Source organism: Borostomias antarcticus, assembly GCF_949987555.1.
Source record: "Borostomias antarcticus genome assembly, chromosome: 30".
Taxonomy (NCBI): Eukaryota; Metazoa; Chordata; class Actinopteri; order Stomiiformes; family Stomiidae; genus Borostomias; species Borostomias antarcticus.
This window is the reverse complement of record NC_140263.1, coordinates 2261283-2280357: the sequence shown is the minus strand read 5'-3', so window position 1 is coordinate 2280357 and position 19075 is coordinate 2261283. Positions and strand designations below refer to the sequence as shown.

General features: G+C 49.2%; 1 protein-coding gene across 1 annotated transcript; it reads right to left on the bottom strand.

Annotated features, from left to right (window-relative positions):
• Positions 1–3093: 3093 nt before the first annotated feature.
• On the bottom strand, positions 3094–9801 carry LOC311327091 (uncharacterized protein; the record flags this gene model as incomplete). The annotated part of the gene is made up of 4 exons (XM_084460114.1): positions 3094–3195; positions 8278–8420; positions 9480–9509; positions 9681–9801. 4 exons carry the CDS (start codon positions 9799–9801, stop codon positions 3094–3096), a joined length of 396 nt encoding a protein of 131 aa, XP_084316240.1.
• Positions 9802–19075: the final 9274 nt, after the last annotated feature.

Below are 19075 nucleotides of genomic sequence, written 5' to 3'. Positions count from 1 at the left end.
TGTGAGGGCATCAGCTGTGGACAGGTTCAATCTCTAGAGCGCATGCTAATTAGCCTGGGCCTCTGCTGTGACAGGGCGTCATGACGACCAGCAGGCACAAGCCACACTCTGCCCACGAAGCCACACAAACACACACTCTCTCTCTCTGTCTTTCTCTCTCTCACACACACACACTCTCATACACAAACACACAAACACACACTCTCAAACACACAAACACACTCCCTCTCTTTCTCTCTCTCTCTCACACACACACACACTCTCTCAAACTCTCTCTCTCTGTCTTGTGGAATCCCAGACTAGGGAGCTGCAGGGCTGTGAAGAATCTAGGGAGAAATGTATCTAACATCTACAGAGTCTTACTGCTATGTATTTGATTTAATGTGTTTGTTTGTTTTCACGTGGACACTAGTCGATAGAGTGAGGGAGACAGCTGATGCTGCTGTGGCCGTTCGGGGTAGTGGGTGTCAAGAGGTCACACTTAGGCCACAGGGGGGGCCTCTCCTCTGGGGTATTAATGACACATCTCTATGGGACACTAAACAGACACAACCTAGACTGACAACCAATGGCGATTAAGATATCATGTTAGGGTGACAGGCGACACATCTGTATGGTCACTCCTCCACCAATCTAGCTTCACTAGGCCCTAAACGGGCAGGCCTAGGCGCGGGGGGTGGGCCGAGAGAGCACTATTTAACATCTCAACCAATGCTTGAGACTTCGATTTGGAAACGGTAGGCAACTCGGACGGACCGATTTGCTGCTCCCAGCAGGCAGACACGCTGATAACATCATGCGGGGAGGGAAGTCTGAGGCCTTGACTTCACGCCACAGCCGCAGCCAGCAGAGAAGCAGGGAGAGAGAGAGACGAGGGAAACATCCCAGTGTTCCTTGTGATTGTATCTTTGTACAATAAATCTATCATCTGTCGCCGCTTCCAATCCCGTGTTGGGTGATTTCATCAATGACGATCACAACAAGAAGGCTATTAACATCGTGGTTCATAATTAGATGATGCTGCAACTCTTATCAAGGCTTACAAAAAAAATACACAACGCAGAGCAACAAGAAGAACGCCAAAAGCCAACAGCTGTGTACAGAAGGGGCTGGAGATTGGAACTCGAAGGATACTGGTGAATTGACAAGTTTGACTGAGTTTTGGTTTCTGAATGTGACCCAACCAGTGTTGCGTTCAGTACGAACAGCTGTAGAAAATATTTCAAGACGGATTAAAAGATTTGAGCGTTTTTATTGGACAACCCCAAGCAGTACGGTATATCCTCCATCTTATAGTGGGGTCCTTATTCTACTGAATATGATGCATGTTTCTTTGAGCTAATTCACCTTGTTTGATTACAACTCATTTCTTTCTTGTTTAAGTAATACTGTTAATTAATTAATTAGTCTATCGGGGACAGGTATAAGGTACAGCCACTTGATGTCATGGTTGATTGATTCATTAATTGACCAGACATGTCGTTAGATCAGGTGAAATTGTACACAGAGAACCAGAGAACCTCTGTAACAATGTCCCATATTGAGACCATTTCAGTTCATACAGAACCATTTTTGGTTGTAAACTAGTTCTTTATGGATGGAGGCAGAATTCTATTCATAACCCAGAAGGGTTCTACCTGACCTGACAGGGGTCATATCTGGTACTAAGCTGGGAGAGATGCTGTACAGGGTGGAACTGGTTCTAGTTTCAGAACCCATGGCTCAGCTGCAGAACCGGGCTGTGGAACCACCTCTGTCTGAACACAGAACCACAGGTAGAACAGGAAACACTACCGTACTGGGAAAAAGACCCCAAGGATATCCAGCAGTTCTTTAAAACCGGGTTCACATACAACAGCCAAGACCGTGTCAACCAGCTGCAGTCCATGATGGAGGCTATTGAAACGTGTTATCAAACATGTCAATGCAGTAAAAGTATTTCAATGATTCTGTATTCAATAAAGTATGTAATATTTCATTGATCTGCCTTCAATTCCAGCTGTTATCAAGACACAAAAAATACATGTTTTTTTGTTGTTTTTTTTACATTTTCTATTCGTACTTTATTCAACATTTAACAAAAATGAATAAATTCATATCACAGTTAGTTTAAATGTTTGGTTCCATGCTTGTGTCTTCAACTTCCATTAGGCTATATTACTCTGCACAGTGACAACATAAAAAATACAGATTATATATATACACAAAATACTTCTGCACCGCAAAACAGTGACACTTTACACACAAAAATAAATGTATATGTATACACCTCCATTTTAAAATCGATACGTCATTGTTATATAGACACTTAGGTGTTTTAGTAGTCATAGATTGGGTAATATATTTTATATGTACTTATTGATGTTGAAGCCACAGGTTGACGAGAGACACACGCACGCACACACACACACCCACCCACCCACCCCCAGTAACGAGGACCGGCTCTAAGGGTCTCTCTACAGCCCAGGCCTGGGTCAGGTAGCATTAAACACTGGAGAGAGTCTACCTACAGCTGAGTTTTTAAAACGTGGGGCGTTTTGATTAGTTGCATCGCCTCAGACAGGATCAATCAAACACAGATACAAGGAGTGATATTACTTGACCCAGGACTGGTAGACACCACACACAGGAATGACCAGAGACCTCAAGACGCATGCACACACACACGTACACACACACACGTACTAATATCATTCTCTCACACACACCACACAAGACTATGACGAGGCACGCTGGGACTTGGCAGAGCGACACGGAATGTTTGCGTTGCTGATCTCCCGATGGTCGCAGATCTAGTCTGACTCCTCCTGAGAGAGAGAGAGAGAGAGAGAGAGGGGGGGGACGTTAGTTAGACATGGTGGTGCATGTGTGTTAACTCTTCACTTCCCCACTATTTGCCCCACTATTTTAAGACTATATTTATTTGCCCAGGGACTGCGGGTGGAAATCAGCTGTTTTAGCTATAACCTTGTACAGTGCATCTCTCCCTGTTCTATAGGGTAAATGTCTACTGTACCTTGTCCCTGTCTTAAAAAATAAATAAAAATCAATCACTCACTTCCCTGACTCCATGCCGTTCTATTCTGTTGCGTTTCATTCTACTCTGCTGTCCGGCGGTACCTCAGCCCCCGCGCCTCCGGTGACGGGTTCCGCCGCCGCCTCCCCCGCGTCCTCCAGCCTCGTAGCATCCTCCTCCTGCAACACAGCGCCAGGGACGGGGTCAGAGGTCAGGTTAGGGACCTACAGATTCATATGCAGTCGGGAAAGTGTCAATTCAAGTCTAGCGACCTGCTAGACCCTGCGTAAGAGGGGAGAGGAGAGAGAGAGAGAGAGAGGTTAGGGGAGGTCAGAAGAGGGGAGAGGATACGAGTAGAAGAGGTTAGGGGGGAGGAGGAGAGGGCAGAAGAGGAGGATGGTGGAGGACAGCGGGAGAGGGGAGGAGAAGAGGAGAGGGGAGAGAAGGAGATGGGGACAGGAGGGGGAGAGGGGAGGCCATTAACTGTTAATGAAGGAGAAGTCTTCCCAGCAGAGAACAGTCCTTCATTACTGCTCGACTTTGGGATAACCTTCTTTAATAAGAGATAGGTGACAGGCCTGTAGGTGTGAGAGTGTGTATGTGTGTGTGAGAGAGAGAGAGAGAAAGTGTGTGTGTGTGCGTGCGCATGATTGACGAGCCACCAGCTGACACGACCTGAGAGTTACTGTGCAGCACACGTGTCGTCTCGTCCTGCTGCTTCACTTAACACCGCCCACCCCGACTCCATCTGCTCACACTGCAGAGCCACACACTCACACAGTTTCTCTCTCACACACGCATACTCTCCCTCTCTGTCACACACCTACAGCGCACACACACACACAGTACATACATGCGCGCACACACACACTGTACATGCACACACACACTGTCTCTCTTTCTACTTTCACACTTTCCGTCCACACACACACACACTCTACTTTCACACTTTCCGTCCACCCACAACAGTAGAGAACGTTTTGACTGCGACACTTCCTTGGTTCTGTAAACAGCGTTCTCTGAACATCTCTTCTTCTCTCAGACACTCAGGGGACTGAGAAGAATGTGTCCACCGTGTGATCTGAACCCATTAACATGATACAGCCCAGGGAAGCTGAGGGAGAGGAGACGAGGAGAGGAGGCTTCTTTAGACTGTTGAGACGCGGCCCATCTTTCAACACTGTCTAAGGAGACTAGGAGAGGCTTCTCTAGACTGTTGAGACGCGGCCCGTCTCTCACCACTGTCTAAGGAGACTAGGAGAGGAGGCTTCTCTAGACTGTTGAGGCGCGGCCCATCTCTCACCACTGTCTAAGGAGGCTAGGAGAGGAGGCTTCTCTAGACTGTTGAGACGCAGCCCATCTCTCACCACTGTCTAAGGAGCCTAGGAGAGGAGGCTTCTCTAGACTGTTGAGGCGCGGCCCGTCTCTCACCACAGTGGAGCTGATGGGCTGATTATCCTGGTGGTGGAGACGGCCAGATGAAAGAGTGTGGATCGATGGTGTGTGTGTGTACAGTACAGTATGTGTGTTTATGTGTGGGATGGGCGATGAGGAGAGGGAGAGATGGAGGGACACATACACAAACACACGCTCCCTTAGGCAAGAGGATGCAGCGATTAGCACCATGACTACAGCAAAACGCTCCAATCAGATCTTGTCAACAGGAGGGGTCATTAACCAGAGAAAACAAAGACAGAGGAAGGGTTTGGGTCTAACGTCTGATGGCTTGTAGTTGTGGTTGTTCCTGAGGCCTCAGGCCTGTCTGATGGCTTGTAGTTGTGTTATTCCTGAGGGCTCAGGCCTGTTGTGTTCATCCGTAGAGCCAGACTGTCCTTTACACAGCAGAGGAACACAGACATGTCCATAGCTGTGTGTCAGGGCACTGTCTCTCTCAGATGACCTGTCTCTCTCAGATGACCTGTCTCTCTCTGATGACCTGTCTCTCTCAGATGACCTGTCTCTCTCAGATGACCTGTCTCTCTCTGATGACCCGTCTCTCTCTCAGATGACTTGTCTCTCTAGGATGACCCGTCTCTCTCTCTAGGATGACCCGCCTCCCTCTATCTAGGATGACCCATCTCTCTCTCTCTAGAATGGCCCATCTCTCTCTCTCTAGGATGACCTGTCTCTCTCTCTAGGATGACCTGCCTCTCTCTCAGATGACCCGTCTCTCACTCTAGGATGACCTGTCTCCCTCTCAACTCAACTTTATTTATAAAGCACATTTAAAACAACCGAGGTTGACCAAAGGGCTGTACAGCTCCAGAGCAACAAAACACAGCACAGCACGCAACATAACACTACAATACAGCATACACAATAAGCATAAATAGAGGGGCCATCGTGTATCCAGCTCAACCCGAGTTGAAGGCCTGGGAGAACAGGTGAGTCTTTAGAGAAGACTTAAACATCTCTACGGTCTGGGCAGACCTTATGTACCAGGGCAGACTGTTCCCTAGCCTAGGGGCCAGGCAGACCTAATGTTCCAGGGCAGACTGTTCCAGAGCCTAGGGGCCTAGGGGCCAGGCAGACCTAATGTGCCAGGGCAGACTGTTCCAGGGCCTAGGGGCCTAGGGGCCAGGCAGACCTAATGTGCCAGGGCAGACTGTTCCAGGGCCTAGGGGCCTAGGGGCTGGGCAGACCTAATGAGCCGGGGCAGACTGTTCCAGGGTCTAGGGGCCTAGGGGCTGGGCAGACCTAATGTGCCAGGGCAGACTGTTCCAGAGCCTAGGGGCCTAGGGGCTGGGCAGAACTAATGTGCCAGGGCAGACTGCTCCAGAGCCTAGGGGCCTAGGGGCCGGGCAGACCTGATGAGCCAGGGCAGACTGTTCCAGGGTCTAGGGGCCTAGGGGCAGGGCAGACTGTTCCAGAGCCTGGGGGCCGCCGCCCCAAAGGCTCGGACACCTCTAGTCTTCAGCCAAGTCTTTGGGACAGCCAGCAGCAGCTGATTAGAGGATCTCAGCTCTCTAGCTGGGGCATGAAACTGCAGGAGTTCAGCAAGATACTGAGGTGCCAGTCCATTAAGAGCTTCAAAAACAAACAAAATCTTGAAATCAATTATAAAACGCACTAGGGGCCAGTGGAGCGAGGCCAAGACTGGGGTGATGTGGTCGCGCTTTCTCTTGCCAGTAAGGAGACGAGCTGCTGCATTCTGCACAAGCTGCAGTGACGCATTAGTGACCGGTCAATGCCGACATACAAAGAATTACAATAATCAAGACAAGTGTTGATAAAAGCATGTATTACTCTAAGTCTTTGGGGGAGAGATGGCCCTTTACCTTGGCCAGAAGCCTTAGTTGGAAGAAGCTGGTTCTTATGACAGAGCTGACCTGTTTGTCAAATTTAAAAGAACAGTCAAAGGTCACCCCGAGATTTCTGCCTGAGGAACGGATATCTGAGGGGTCATGACCAAACATGATGATCTCGGTCTTATTTTCATAAAAATTTTAAAAATCCATCCAGGATTTGACATCTCATAGATGGTTGTACGGAGTCCTTGCCTTTTGATTCCAGGGGCAGATAGATCTGCACATCATCCGCAAAGCAGTAGAAAGAGATGTGATGTTTCCTAAAAATGGACGATGACCCGTTTCTCTCTCAGATGACCGGATGACAGTCAGAGAGAGAGACTGGGTTAATCCGGTGCTAATCTGCTAATCCCAGGAAGATTATATCCTGTTGAATACAGTGTTAATCTTCAAACGGATGACAGCAGAGGAACAGCGATACTTTGGTCTACTGGGCCCACCATCACCACCACCGCCAAACTCACTGAAAGGGTCAGGATGTTGAAATGACCTTATTAACCTTTAACGGTCCGACCATGCCCTGTGATTGGCTGGATCTATTACTGTAGGAGCAAAGACAGTGTCTCTTCTGTCTGCTCTCTCTCTAGAGGAGAGATCATCACTTCTGTCTGTCTGTAGAGGAGAGAGACTATCACACTGTAGAGAAGAGAGACTCACACTCTTTTGAGGAGAGACTATCACTCAGAGGAGAGAGACTATCACGCTGTAGAGAAGAGAGACTATCACTCTGTAGAGAAGAGAGACTATCACGCTGTAGAGAAGAGAGACTATCACTCTGTAGAGAAGAGAGACTGTCACTCTTTTGAGGAGAGAGACTATCACTCAGTAGAGAAGAGAGACCATCACTCTGTAGAGAAGAGAGACCATCACACTTTGTATAGAGAGACTATCACACTCTGTAGAGAAGAGAGACCATAATTTCTCATCCACAGACTGTCATACTGGGGAAGGGCAGCAAATTGTGTGTGTCTCTGTCTGTGTGTCTGTCTGTGTGTGTGTGTGTCTCAGCCTTTCTAAAGCCTGCCGGTCAGTCAGTCAGACAGACAGACCAACAGTGGAAAGTCAGGCAGACAGAGGACAGACAGACAGACAGAGAGTGGTCAGACAGACAGACAGACAGTGGTCAGACAGACAGACAGTAGAAAGTCAGGCAGACAGAGGTCAGTCAGACAGAGGTCAGTCAGACAGAGGACAGACAGACAGTCAGTCAGACAGACAGACAGACAGACAGACAGACAGACAGACAGCTGTGTCTTAGTGGCTGAGCTCTGAGTGTGCTGAAGCAGCAGTAGTAGTCAAGGTCAGACCATGTAGCCCGGAGCCCAGTCTGGTCTGGCTGGCTGTCACAAAGAACATGGCTGGAAACCCAGACGGCTGAAGGCAGAGAGAACTATTTAAACGCAATAAAGCCACAATTCAAATATCAGTCTGACAACTTGAGTGAAAAGGCCTCTCTGACTGTCTACATGTTTGGTGTTATACTGTAGGAGTGATTCTGATATAGAAAAGTCTCCTCTTACTGTCAGAACCATTATCTTCAGTGATGTAACGGCGAGACAGATTGTGTGTGTGTGTGTGTGTGTGTGTGTGTGTGTGTGTGTGTGTGTGTGAGAGAGTGAGAGTGAGAGAGAGAGAGAGGGGACAGTGTGTGCGGGTGTGAGGGGGGGTGTGAGACGGAGGGAGAGGGAGGGTGTGTGTGTGTGTGTGTGTGCAAGAGTGAGTGTTTGAGACAGAGAGAGAGGGAGAGAGAGTGTGTGAGAGAGAGAGAGCGAGAGCGTGTTAATGCGAAAGTGTCAGAGTGTGTGTGAGACAGAGAGAGAGAGAGAGAGAGAGAGAGAGAGAGGGAACGTGTGTGTGTGTGTGTGTGTGTGTGTGTGTGTGTGTGTGTGTGTGTGTGTGTGTGCAGTGGGGTATCGGGTAAAGAAGAGAATGAGTGTCAGGTATCTCTCTCACCTGTTTAGCTGGGTCTTTCTTGACCAATCCGGTCGCAGCAGCGATGTTCCCAGCCCCCTCCACTGTCTTTTGGGCCACAGCAGTTACCCCGGTAACCACAGCTCCGCCCACTTGAGACACACCTGACACCGTTTTCCCTGCCACTGGAAGAGAGGAGGAGAGAAGAGGAGCAGAGAGGAGGAGAGAGGAGGAGAGGAGCAGAGAGGAGAGGAGGAGAGAGGAGCAGAGAGGAGGAGAGGAGCAGAGGAGGAGAGAGGAGGAGAGGAGCAGAGAAGAGAGGAGCAGAGAGGAGGAGAGGAGCAGAGAGGAGGAGAGGAGCAGAGAGGAGGAGAGGAGAGGAGCAGAGAGGAGGAGAGGAGCAGAGAGGAGGAGAGGAGAGGAGCAGAGAGGAGGAGAGGAGCAGAGAGGAGGAGAGGAGAGGAGCAGAGAGGAGGAGAGAGGAGCAGAGAGGAGGAGAGAGGAGGAGAGAGGAGGAGAGGAGAGGAGATGAGCAGAGAGGAGGAGAGGGGAGCAGAGGAGAGGAGCAGAGAGGAGGAGAGGGTTGAAAGAAGAGAGGAAAGCCCATCATTATACTATACCCTCTATAGAGCCAGGCCTGAGGGTACTGAGCCCATCATTATACTACCCTGTATAGAGCTATACCCCGGGGGTACTGAGCTATAAGAACGCCCAGGAGAGAAGGCTATGGAACCAGCCCAGGAGAGAAGGATATGGAACCAGCCCAGGAGAGAAGGATATGGAACCAGCCCAGGAGAGAAGGATATGGAAACCAGCCTACTCCAGTAGTAAACAAACAAACAACAACAGCTGACTCAACACTGACTCTCTCCCCCCTATTTTAGACCAGGGCACTTCAACAGCCATGTTACACATCTTTCATATAGACTACCTGTAACATTATCACTAGTTTATTTAGTATCTACACTGTAACGTGATGCATAACTTATGTTGTGAGGTAGCCTTTGTAAAATTAAGTAAAGGGAACTTAGATTTGTGAGAATTATCTTTTCAGGAACACGTGTTCAGTAAACTCGTTTGAAATGCGTTTTAGAACAAAAAGTAGAACAAACTCAGTCAAAATGGGTAATGTCAACAGAACACTAGAGATTAAGTCTGATGAACATAAGTTAACAGGGCATCGTATTTTAGTGTAGTAATGGTCACACGCACAGTAGTCGGTTGGTCATAAATGTAGGCTATACCTGTTGTCACCCCATCCATGGTCTTGCTTCCTGCGGAGAAATATCAGATGAAGGAATAATTCATCACAATATACATTAGAACTTCACAGTGTGCTATAGGCTACACATTGGCTAGATGTCCCAAAAAATACAGAATCGATTGCGCTACGCTGAATCTGATCAGTCAACCCAGCCCGGTACAGTCCCCGGTACAGCACGTACCCACAAACAGCACACCGTCCTTTGTCATCTCGGCCGCCCCGGTCACTCCTTGCTTCGTCATCTCAGCCGCCGCCACCACCCCGTCCTTGGCTCTGGAGAAGCCCTTCATCAGCGCGTCCATGGCGAGGAGGGGACCCGAGAGAGGAGGGGACCCAAAGATCTCCAACAGCTGCGAGGAGGGGACCCGAGAGATGTCCAAGAGCTGCGGGGAGGAGAGACGCAGACGCGCGGTCACACACTCCGGAGATGGTCGGTTCGGTGAAGCGACAGGCTGTGTTTGTGAATGACACCGCCCTGTATCTTCCTCTCCAGACAGATCGAGTTCAACGAGTTTAACACAAACGAAAACTCAAATGAAAAGCTCATACACTCTGAAGACCGGACTGTGTGTGTGTGTGCGCGCACGCATGAATGTGTGTATGCGTGATTAAAAAATATACACTGCTCAAAGAAATGAAAGTGTTTGTGAATGACACCGCCCAGTGTCTTCCTCTCCAGACAGATCGAGTTCAACGAGTTTAACACAAAAGAAAAGTCCCTCCCGAAGGCAGAAGTATGCGAGCTGGGGACAGACAGGTATTTCCAGTTACGCTACGCAGCTTGAGCACCTGTTGGTCGCTATTATATATGATCTAAACCAGCAGCTCAATGACCTGAACATGTTATGCATTTAAATTCATCATCCTAAACAATTCATCTTCACATCTACTCAAATTAAGATGCATTTTACAATTCGTGGGTTTCAAATGTAGCCCTAGAACCTGCCATATTAGGGGACCAACACAGGTGTTTCAATTGATCTGATTGGCTCGACTAATTCATTACCTAATTAATTAATTAGAAACACCTGTGCTGGTCCCCAACACGGCGGGTCTCGGACTACATTTGAAACCCATAGCTACTCCACGAAGACATCTGTTGACAAACCTTCGGGTTGTTCACGGACTGCTGGTTAACCTACTTGTAGAACTTCTTTCTCGCGAGGTCGAGGATGGTGCTCTTTGTTTTTAGAGATATCTCCGAAAAGAAAATGAGGACAAACCTGTTGCTTGTTCCTCCTGAGCCGTGCTGTTCCCCGCCGTGCAGAGAGGAGCGGTCGAGCGGAGGGACCCCGTGTTGCTGATGCTGATGAGAGAGAGAGAATGGCTGCTTCACTGGCTGGACTACATCCCACGCTTCCCCCTCCACACACACACACACACACACACACACACCTCCCTCCACCACCCCCCCCAAATCTAGCCGTTTGCCCAAGACAAGTACTATTTTAGCCGTCAAGGAGTCAACAATTAAAGCAATTACGTGACTGGTTTAAACATGAATCATTCGAAATGAGCCTCTAAGAGGATGCATTGTTGCTGATTTGATATTTTTTCTTACAATTTTTGTCTTAAGCAGCTACCGACCCCATCCTTACCTCCATGCATGCTTATCACAGATTATCACATAATTGTAGATACAGATGGCAGCCGGTGTGTGTGTGTGTGTGTGTGTGTGTGTGTGTGTGTGTGTGTGTGTGTGTGTGTGTGGTCTTGAAGCTTGTACATATTAATATGCCTATTGTAGGCCTATATGTAGCCTACTGTACTGTGTGAGTTTGGCTGAACAGTAAAGTCTTATTCTATTCTATTGTGTGATTCTATTGTGTGAACCAGTGCTATCTTCATGTCTGTACATCCAGATGGCTGTTCAGAGATACAGCCTGTAATTAAGACCGGCTTGTGTCTGATACACCTCCCTCCCTGACTGACTCAGCTTCTCTCAAATCCCTCTCTCCTCTCCTCTTCTCCTCTCCTCTGTCCCTCTCACTCCTCCCCTCCCCGGGGGGTGGTCTGCTGTCTGGATATCTCTCTTTCTCTTTCTCCCTCTGTCTCTAGTCTCTCATCCTTTACTGATATCTTCATGCTTTTTGCCACATTGTTATTTTAGTCTGATGATATGAATCATGCTGTGATGGAGGCCTGTAAGCCTGGCTCTACTCTGCTCACACACTCTGAAGACAGGACTATGTGTGTGTGTGTGTGTGTGTGTGTTTGTGTGTGTGTGTACGCACGCATGCATGTGTGTATGCGTGATTAAAAAATATACACTGCTCAAAGAAATTAAGGGAACGCCAGTCATCAATCATCATGGCGGATCTCCATGAGCGAAATAACCAAGTTAAAATCATTAACCCATTGAGGGCTGGATGTGATTAAGTGTGAAGAAGTGTTCCCTTAAATTTTTTGAGCAGTATCATCATCATCATCTTCATCCGCTTATCCAGGGTCGGGTCGCGGAGGCAGCAGCTCCAGCAGGGGGCCCCAGACATCCCTTTCCCTAGCAGCATCAACCAGCTCTGCCTGGGGAATCTTTAGCCGCTCACAGGCCAGTGCGGAGATGTAGTCCCGCCACCTAGTCCTGGGTCTACCCCGCGGCCTCCTCCCAGCCGGACACGCCTAGAACACCTCCCTAGGGAGGCGCCCAGGAGGCATCCTCACTAGATGCCCGAACCACCTCAACTGGCTCCTTTCGACGCAAAGGAGCAGCGGCTCTACTCCGAGTCTCTCCCGGATGACTGAACTTCTCACCCGATCTCTCAGGGAGACCCCAGCCACCCTCCGGAGAAAACTCATTTCGGCCGCTTGTATCCGTGATCTCGTTCTTTCGGTCATGACCCATCCTTCATGATCATAGGTGAGGGTGGGGACGAAGATAGACCGGTAGATCGAGAGCTTTGCCTTTTGGCTCAGCTCTCTTTTCGTCACAACAGTGCGGTAAAGCGACTGCAGAACCGCACCAGCTGCTCCAATTCTCCGGCCAAACTTCCTCTCCATGGTTCCCTCACTCGTGAACAAGACCCCCAGATACTTGAACTCCTTCACTTGGGGTAAGGACTCATTTCCTACTCGGAGCGGACAGGCCACCGGTTTCCTGCTGAGAACCATGGCCTCAGATTTAGAAGTGCTTATTCTCATCCCAGCCGCTTCACATTCAGTGTGCGAACCTATCCAGAGAGTGCTGGAGGTCGCAGGCAGCTGATGCCATCAGGACCACATCATCTGCAAAAAGCAGTGACGTGATCCCCAGCTCACCGAACTGCAAACCCACCTCCCCCCGGCTACGCCTCGATATCCTGTCCATGAAAATCACAAACAGGATTGGTGACAAAGCGCAGCCCTGGCGGAGGCCAACACCCACCGGAAAGGAAGACGACTTACTGCCGAAGACCCGGACACAGCTCTCGCTCTGGGTGTACAGGGATTGGATGGCCCTAAGTAGGGACCCCCTCACCCCATACTCCCGCACAACCCTCCACAAGACCTCTCGAGGGACCCGGTCGTAAGCCTTCTCCAAGTCCACAAAACACATGTAGACAGGTTGGGCAAACTCCCAAGCCCCCTCCAAGATCCTTGCGAGAGTGAAGAGCTGGTCGGTGGTTTCACGACCAGGACGAAATACGCATTGTTCCTCTTCGATCTGAGGTTCGACTATCGGCCGGACCCTCCTTTCCAGCACCTTGGAGTAAACTTTCCCTGGGAGGCTGAGTAATGTGATGCCTCTATAATTCGCACACACCCTCTGGTCCCCTTTTTTGAATATGGGGACCACCACCCCAGTCTGCCACTCCTTCGGCACTGACCCAGACTTCCACGCAATGTTACAGAGGCGTGTCAACCAAGACAGCCCCTCTACACCCAGCGCCTTCAGCATTTCTGGACGGATCTCATCAGTCCCTGGGGCTCTGCCACTGTGGAGTTGTTTGACTACCTCAGTGACCTCCTCCAAGGACATTGACGACCCCCCATCATCTTCCGGCTCTGCCTCGTTCGTAGAGGGTGGATTAGTCGGGTTCAGGAGTTCCTCAAAGTGCTCCTTCCAACGCTCAACAACCTCCTCAGTTGAGGTCAGCAGTGTCCCCTCCTTGCTGTATACAGCTTGGATGGTCCCCCGCTTTCCCTTCCTGAGGTGTCTGATGGTCTTCCAGAAACACTTTGGTGCCGACCGAAAGTCCTTCTCCATGGTTTCTCCGAACTCCTCCCACACCCGCTGCTTTGCCTTGGTCACGGCCGAAGCCGCAGCCCTCCGGGCCAGTCGATACCCTGCAACTGTTTCTGGGGTCTCCCGGGCTAACATATCCCGGAAGGCCTCCTTCTTCAGTCGGACGGCTTCCCTGACCACCGCTGTCCACCACGGTGTCCGAGGGTTACCGCCCCTTGAGGTACCTATGGCCCTCAGGCCACAGCTCCCAGCCGCAGCTTCAGCAATGGAGGCTTTGAACACCGACCACTCATGCTCGATGTCCCCAACCTCCACAGGGATGCCTGAGAAGCTCTGCCGGAGGTGGCAATTGAAATCTCTCCGGACAGGCTCTTCCTCCAGACGTTCCCAGTTCACCCTCACTACACGCTTGGGTTTTCCAGGTCTGTCCAGAAGTTTCCCCCGCCATCGAAACCAGCTCACCACCAGATGGTGATCAGTGGACAGCTCTGCCCCTCTCTTTACCCGAGTGTCCAAAACAATCAGATGATACGATAACGAAATCGATCATCGACCTTCGGCCTAAGGTGTTCTGATGCCAGGTGTACTTGTGGGCATCCTTGTGTTCGAACATGGTGTTTGTTATGGACAAACCGTGACTAGCACAGTCCAACAACAAAACACCACTCGGGTTCAGATCGTGGTGGCCATGCCTCCCAATCACGCCCCTCCAAGTTTCTCCATCATTGCCTACGTGTGCATTGAAGTCCCCCAGTAGGACACTGGAGTCCCCTGCAGGAGCCCCCAAAAGGACTCCACTCAGGGTCTGCAGGAAGGCTGAGTACTCTGAACTGCTGTTCGGTGCATAAGCACAAACCACAGTCAGAGTCCCCCCCCCCACAGTCCTAAGGCGCAGGGAGGCGACCCTCTCGTCCACTGGGGTGAACTCCAGCACAGAGGCGCTCAGCTGGGGGCTAGCTAGTATAGCCACACCTGCCTTACGCCTCATACCGTGAGCAACTCCGGAGAAGAACAGGGTCCAACACCTATCCAGGAGTTTGGTTCCGGCGCCGGTGCTGTGCGTGGAGGTTAGCCCCACCAGGTGTAATTGGTATCGCTCCACCTCCCTCACAAGCTCCGGCTCCTTCCCCCCCAGCGAGGTCACGTTCCATGTCCCCAGAGCCAGCCTTTGCTGCCCGGGTCCGGTCCGTCGGTGCCCCCCGCCTTCACCGCCACCTAGTTGGCAGCGCACCCGACCCCGACAATTCCTCCCGCGGGTGGTGGGTCCACGGGACGATGGAGGAGGAGATGGTGCTTCCACGTTGCTTATTCGGGCTGGGCCCGGCCGGGCTCCGTGGTAAGCCCGGCCACCAGGCGCTCGCATGCGGGCCCTCCGTCTGGGCCTGGCTCCAGACGAGGGCCCCGGGCTTCCTCCGGGCCGGGTCTCTCTTCCTTTTTGGTGTAATGTCATCAGGGTTTTTTCCTGTAACCCCAGGTAGGTTGGGTACTACCACTTGCCCAAGGTGGACCCCCAGACTAGTGGAGGGAAGGAGGCGTCTTACTTCTCCATTCTAGTTTTGCAACTAGCCACTGCCACTTTTGAGCGGCCTTTTGAGCAGTATATATATATATATATATATATATATATATATAAATGCAAAGTGTTTTACTTAAGCAGTTTACATTATAGTGCAAGAGTACTGTAGCCCTACTGCTGAAATATTTAATGCCGAAATGTGATGTTTCAGACATGATTAAGGTGTTTACATTAGTGTACTGTATACTGTACAGGGTTGAAAACAACAAGAGACTTGAACCCTGGTTGTGCTCAGGGACCAGGCAGGAAATCAGATGTTTGTGATTCTTTAATGTCTCTGGTAATGAGATTAAACTCTTCCACCGTTTCTTCAGCCTTTCATTCGTTTTTTTTGTTTCCTAGTTTTCCCTAATGTTGTCATAGCCTCAGGTAGTATAGTATATTCTGTTCTCTATCTATATATCTATCAGTCAGTCAGTCAGCCAGTCAGTCCGTCCGTCCGTCCGTCCGTCCGTCCGTCTCTCACCAGTCTTGTGTCAGCAGATCAGTGGAGGAGAGGAGGCTCTGATCAGAACATCATTACTTATGGAAATTGTCTTTCCGAGTGCTTCTATCACAGCCCTTGTTTATGTGAGGAGGACCGAGCTTACTGCTGGTGCCGCTGCCTCCGCGACCCGACCCCGGATAAGCGGATGAAGATGGATGAATGGATGGATGGACTGAGCTTACTGCATACACTGCTCCAACATCAACAGGCTTCTGTTACCCTGGGTGGTTCAGTGTTTAAAACCATTATTTAACAAGCTGGTTTGTACGTTTTCCTTCCAGTTATCAGAAGTGTTTCCCTTTCTCCCACTTTCATTGTTTGTGAACCTCTAGTAGGCGTGGTTCATTGCCAGTACTGGCTGATATACAGACTTGTCAATGTGTAAACAGTAGGCCTACATGTTATTGCATGGGACGCTAACACCACAAGAAGCAGGGTAGGCTTTCTTGAAGCTAAGATGAGGGGTGCTCTCTACTCTGGTGTGGACAGAGGCGATTGATTTCGGAGTGTTCACAGACAACAGTATTGATGAGAAACTGAATGAATGATAACGTTTCTGTCTGGTTGCGTCATGTTCCATTCATTAGAAAACTATTGGATGGGGGGGAACTTTACTTCCCTTGACAGTTCTACCGACCTGTGTGTGTTTGAGAGAGAGAGAGAGAGAGAGAGATGAGAGAGAGAGGGAGGCAAAGGAGAGAGAGAGATGGGGAGAGAGATAGGGAGACGGAGGAGAGAGATGGGGGAGAGAGAGGGAGACGGAGGAGAGAGATGGGGGAGAGAGAGGGAGACAGAGGAGAGAGAGATAGGGGAGAGAGAAGGAGACGGAGGAGAGAGAGATGGGGCAGAGAGAGAGAAAGAAAGAGAGACAGATCTGGAGGGACCAGGACTGGAGACATGCTCCATCAAGTTGTCAGCCAGGGAGCTCCTGAGCCATCGGCACCATATATCTTCAGCTCCGTCTCTGGGAACTCATCCATGATCATCCATCAATAACGTCCATCTCCAGTTTCTCTGCTGGCCTCATTAATGCCTGGGTCTGAACTCCTCCAGACAGACAGCAGGCCAGCCAGACCCCTGGCTCGTCCCCAGATAATACCAGGGCAGACAGCACCAATTAAACGCTGATGGATCTGACGGACACAGGTCCACCCCGGCATTAGCCTGATGGCCCGTCTCCTCCAGGCCCTGGTGCCTAACTGAGAGCATCTGGATGCGGAGATTATAGAAGCATCCAGAAGCTTTGACTAACATTGGAGTTGTGTGATCCACGTTTGAGAGAATCAGAGCGTAGGCATCGTCACACCTCATCGTCACACCTTATTAATAATAAGTAGCTGTCCGTCTTTAATTAGCATCAAATGGTGTGATTTTTTTTGTTGTTGTTGTTGTTGACCTCTGAGACAGCACCAGATCCATGGTGAGAACACCTTTGATGTGTTAGAAAGCACCATGCGTTATAAAGTACATATCATAACACTTACCAAACCATGCCATTCAACTGACGCAGACATACAGTTAGTTCCATAATTATTTGGACATTTACACAATTTTCATCATTTTGGCTCTGTACACCACCACAATGGATTTGAAATGAAACATGTTTATATGTGGTACCACCCTTTTTAAGGGACCAAAAGTAATTGGACAAACTAACATAATAATAAACCAAATTGTCATTTTGTATATTTGGTTGCAAATCCTTTGCAGTCAAGGACTAGCCTGGCTTCGCCAGACCCAATTCACAAAAAAGTGTCTGGAAACTCACATTTGCTTTTTGATTCCTAAGGGGCGTTACCAACAGGCGTAGATCAAAATGCCTCTGGACGCAATTGGATAGACTTACAACCAATCAGCGAAAATACCTCTACGGCGCTCGTCTGTTCCGTCATCTTATTAAGCCCGCCCTATATTAGATAAATGGTTGTGATTGGCACGAACACATTTCCGTTAGAACGGTTGGATGTCCAGACTGATCTACGGAGGGAAGTCGGATGTGAGCTCGCAAGATCAGGTGGCAACGCCAGGATAGTCAACCACAGCCTGAAGTCTGGAATCTACAATCATCACCAAACGCCAAAAAGTTTTGTTCCTGGTGATGCTCTGCCAGACCTCTATCTGTACTCACTTCCTGCTTGTTCTTTGGCCAGTTTCCCTTCAGTTGTGTCTTCAGCGAGTGAAATCTATGCTCAATTGGATACAGGCCAGGTGATTGACATGGTCATTGCAGAACATTCCACTTCTTTTCCTTGAAAAACTTATTGGTTGCTTTCGCAGTATGCTTCTGGTCATTGTCCATCTGCACTGTGAAGCGCCGTCCAATGAGTTCTGAAGCATTTGGCTGAATATGAGCAGATAATATTGCCCGTAACACTTCAGAATTCATCCTGCTGCTTTTGTCAGCATTTACATCATCAATAAATACAAGGGAACCAGTTCCATTGGCAGCCATACATGCCCATTGCCCACGCCATAACTCCCACCATGCTTCACTGGTGAGGTGGTGCTTTGGATCATGAGCAGTTCCTTCCCTTCTTCATACTGTTCTCTTCACATCATTCTGGTTCAAGTTGATCTTTGTCTCATCTGTCCATAGAATGTTCCAGAACTGTACAGGCTTTTTTTTGTAGATATTTTGGCAAACTTTAATCTGGTCTTCCTGTTTTTGAGGCTTAACAATGGTTTCCATCTTGTGGTGAACCCTCTGTATTTACTCTGGTGAAGTCTGCTCTTGATTGTTGACAGATACGCCTCCTGTACCTCCTGGGGAGTGTTCTTGATCTGACTAGCTGTTGTGAAGGAGTCTTTCTTCACCAGGGAAGTCATTCTTCTGTCATCCACCACAGTTGTTTTCCGTGGTCTTCCGGGTGTTTTGGTGTCGCTGAGCTCACCAGTGCGTTTTCTTTTTCAGAATGTACCAAACAGTTGATTTGGCCACAACTAATGTTTTTGCTGTCTCTCCGATGGGTTTGTTTTGATTGTCCAGCCTCATGATGTCTTGCCTCACTGATAATGACAGCTCTTTGGATTTCATATTGAGAGTTGACAGCAGCAGATTCCAAATGCAAGTACCACACTTGTAATTAACTCTATAACTCTTATCTGCTACTTGTAAATTAAATAACGATGGGTAACACACACCTGGCCTTGGAGTAGTTGAGTAGCCAATTGTTCAATTACTTTTGGTCCCTGAAAAAGGGGGGAACCACATATAAAACTGTTTGTAATTCCTACACCGTTCACCGGATTTGGATGCGAATACCATCAAATTAAAGGTGAAAGTCTGCACTTAAAGCATATATTGAATGTTTCATTTCAAATCTATTGTGGTGGTGTACAGAGACAAAATGA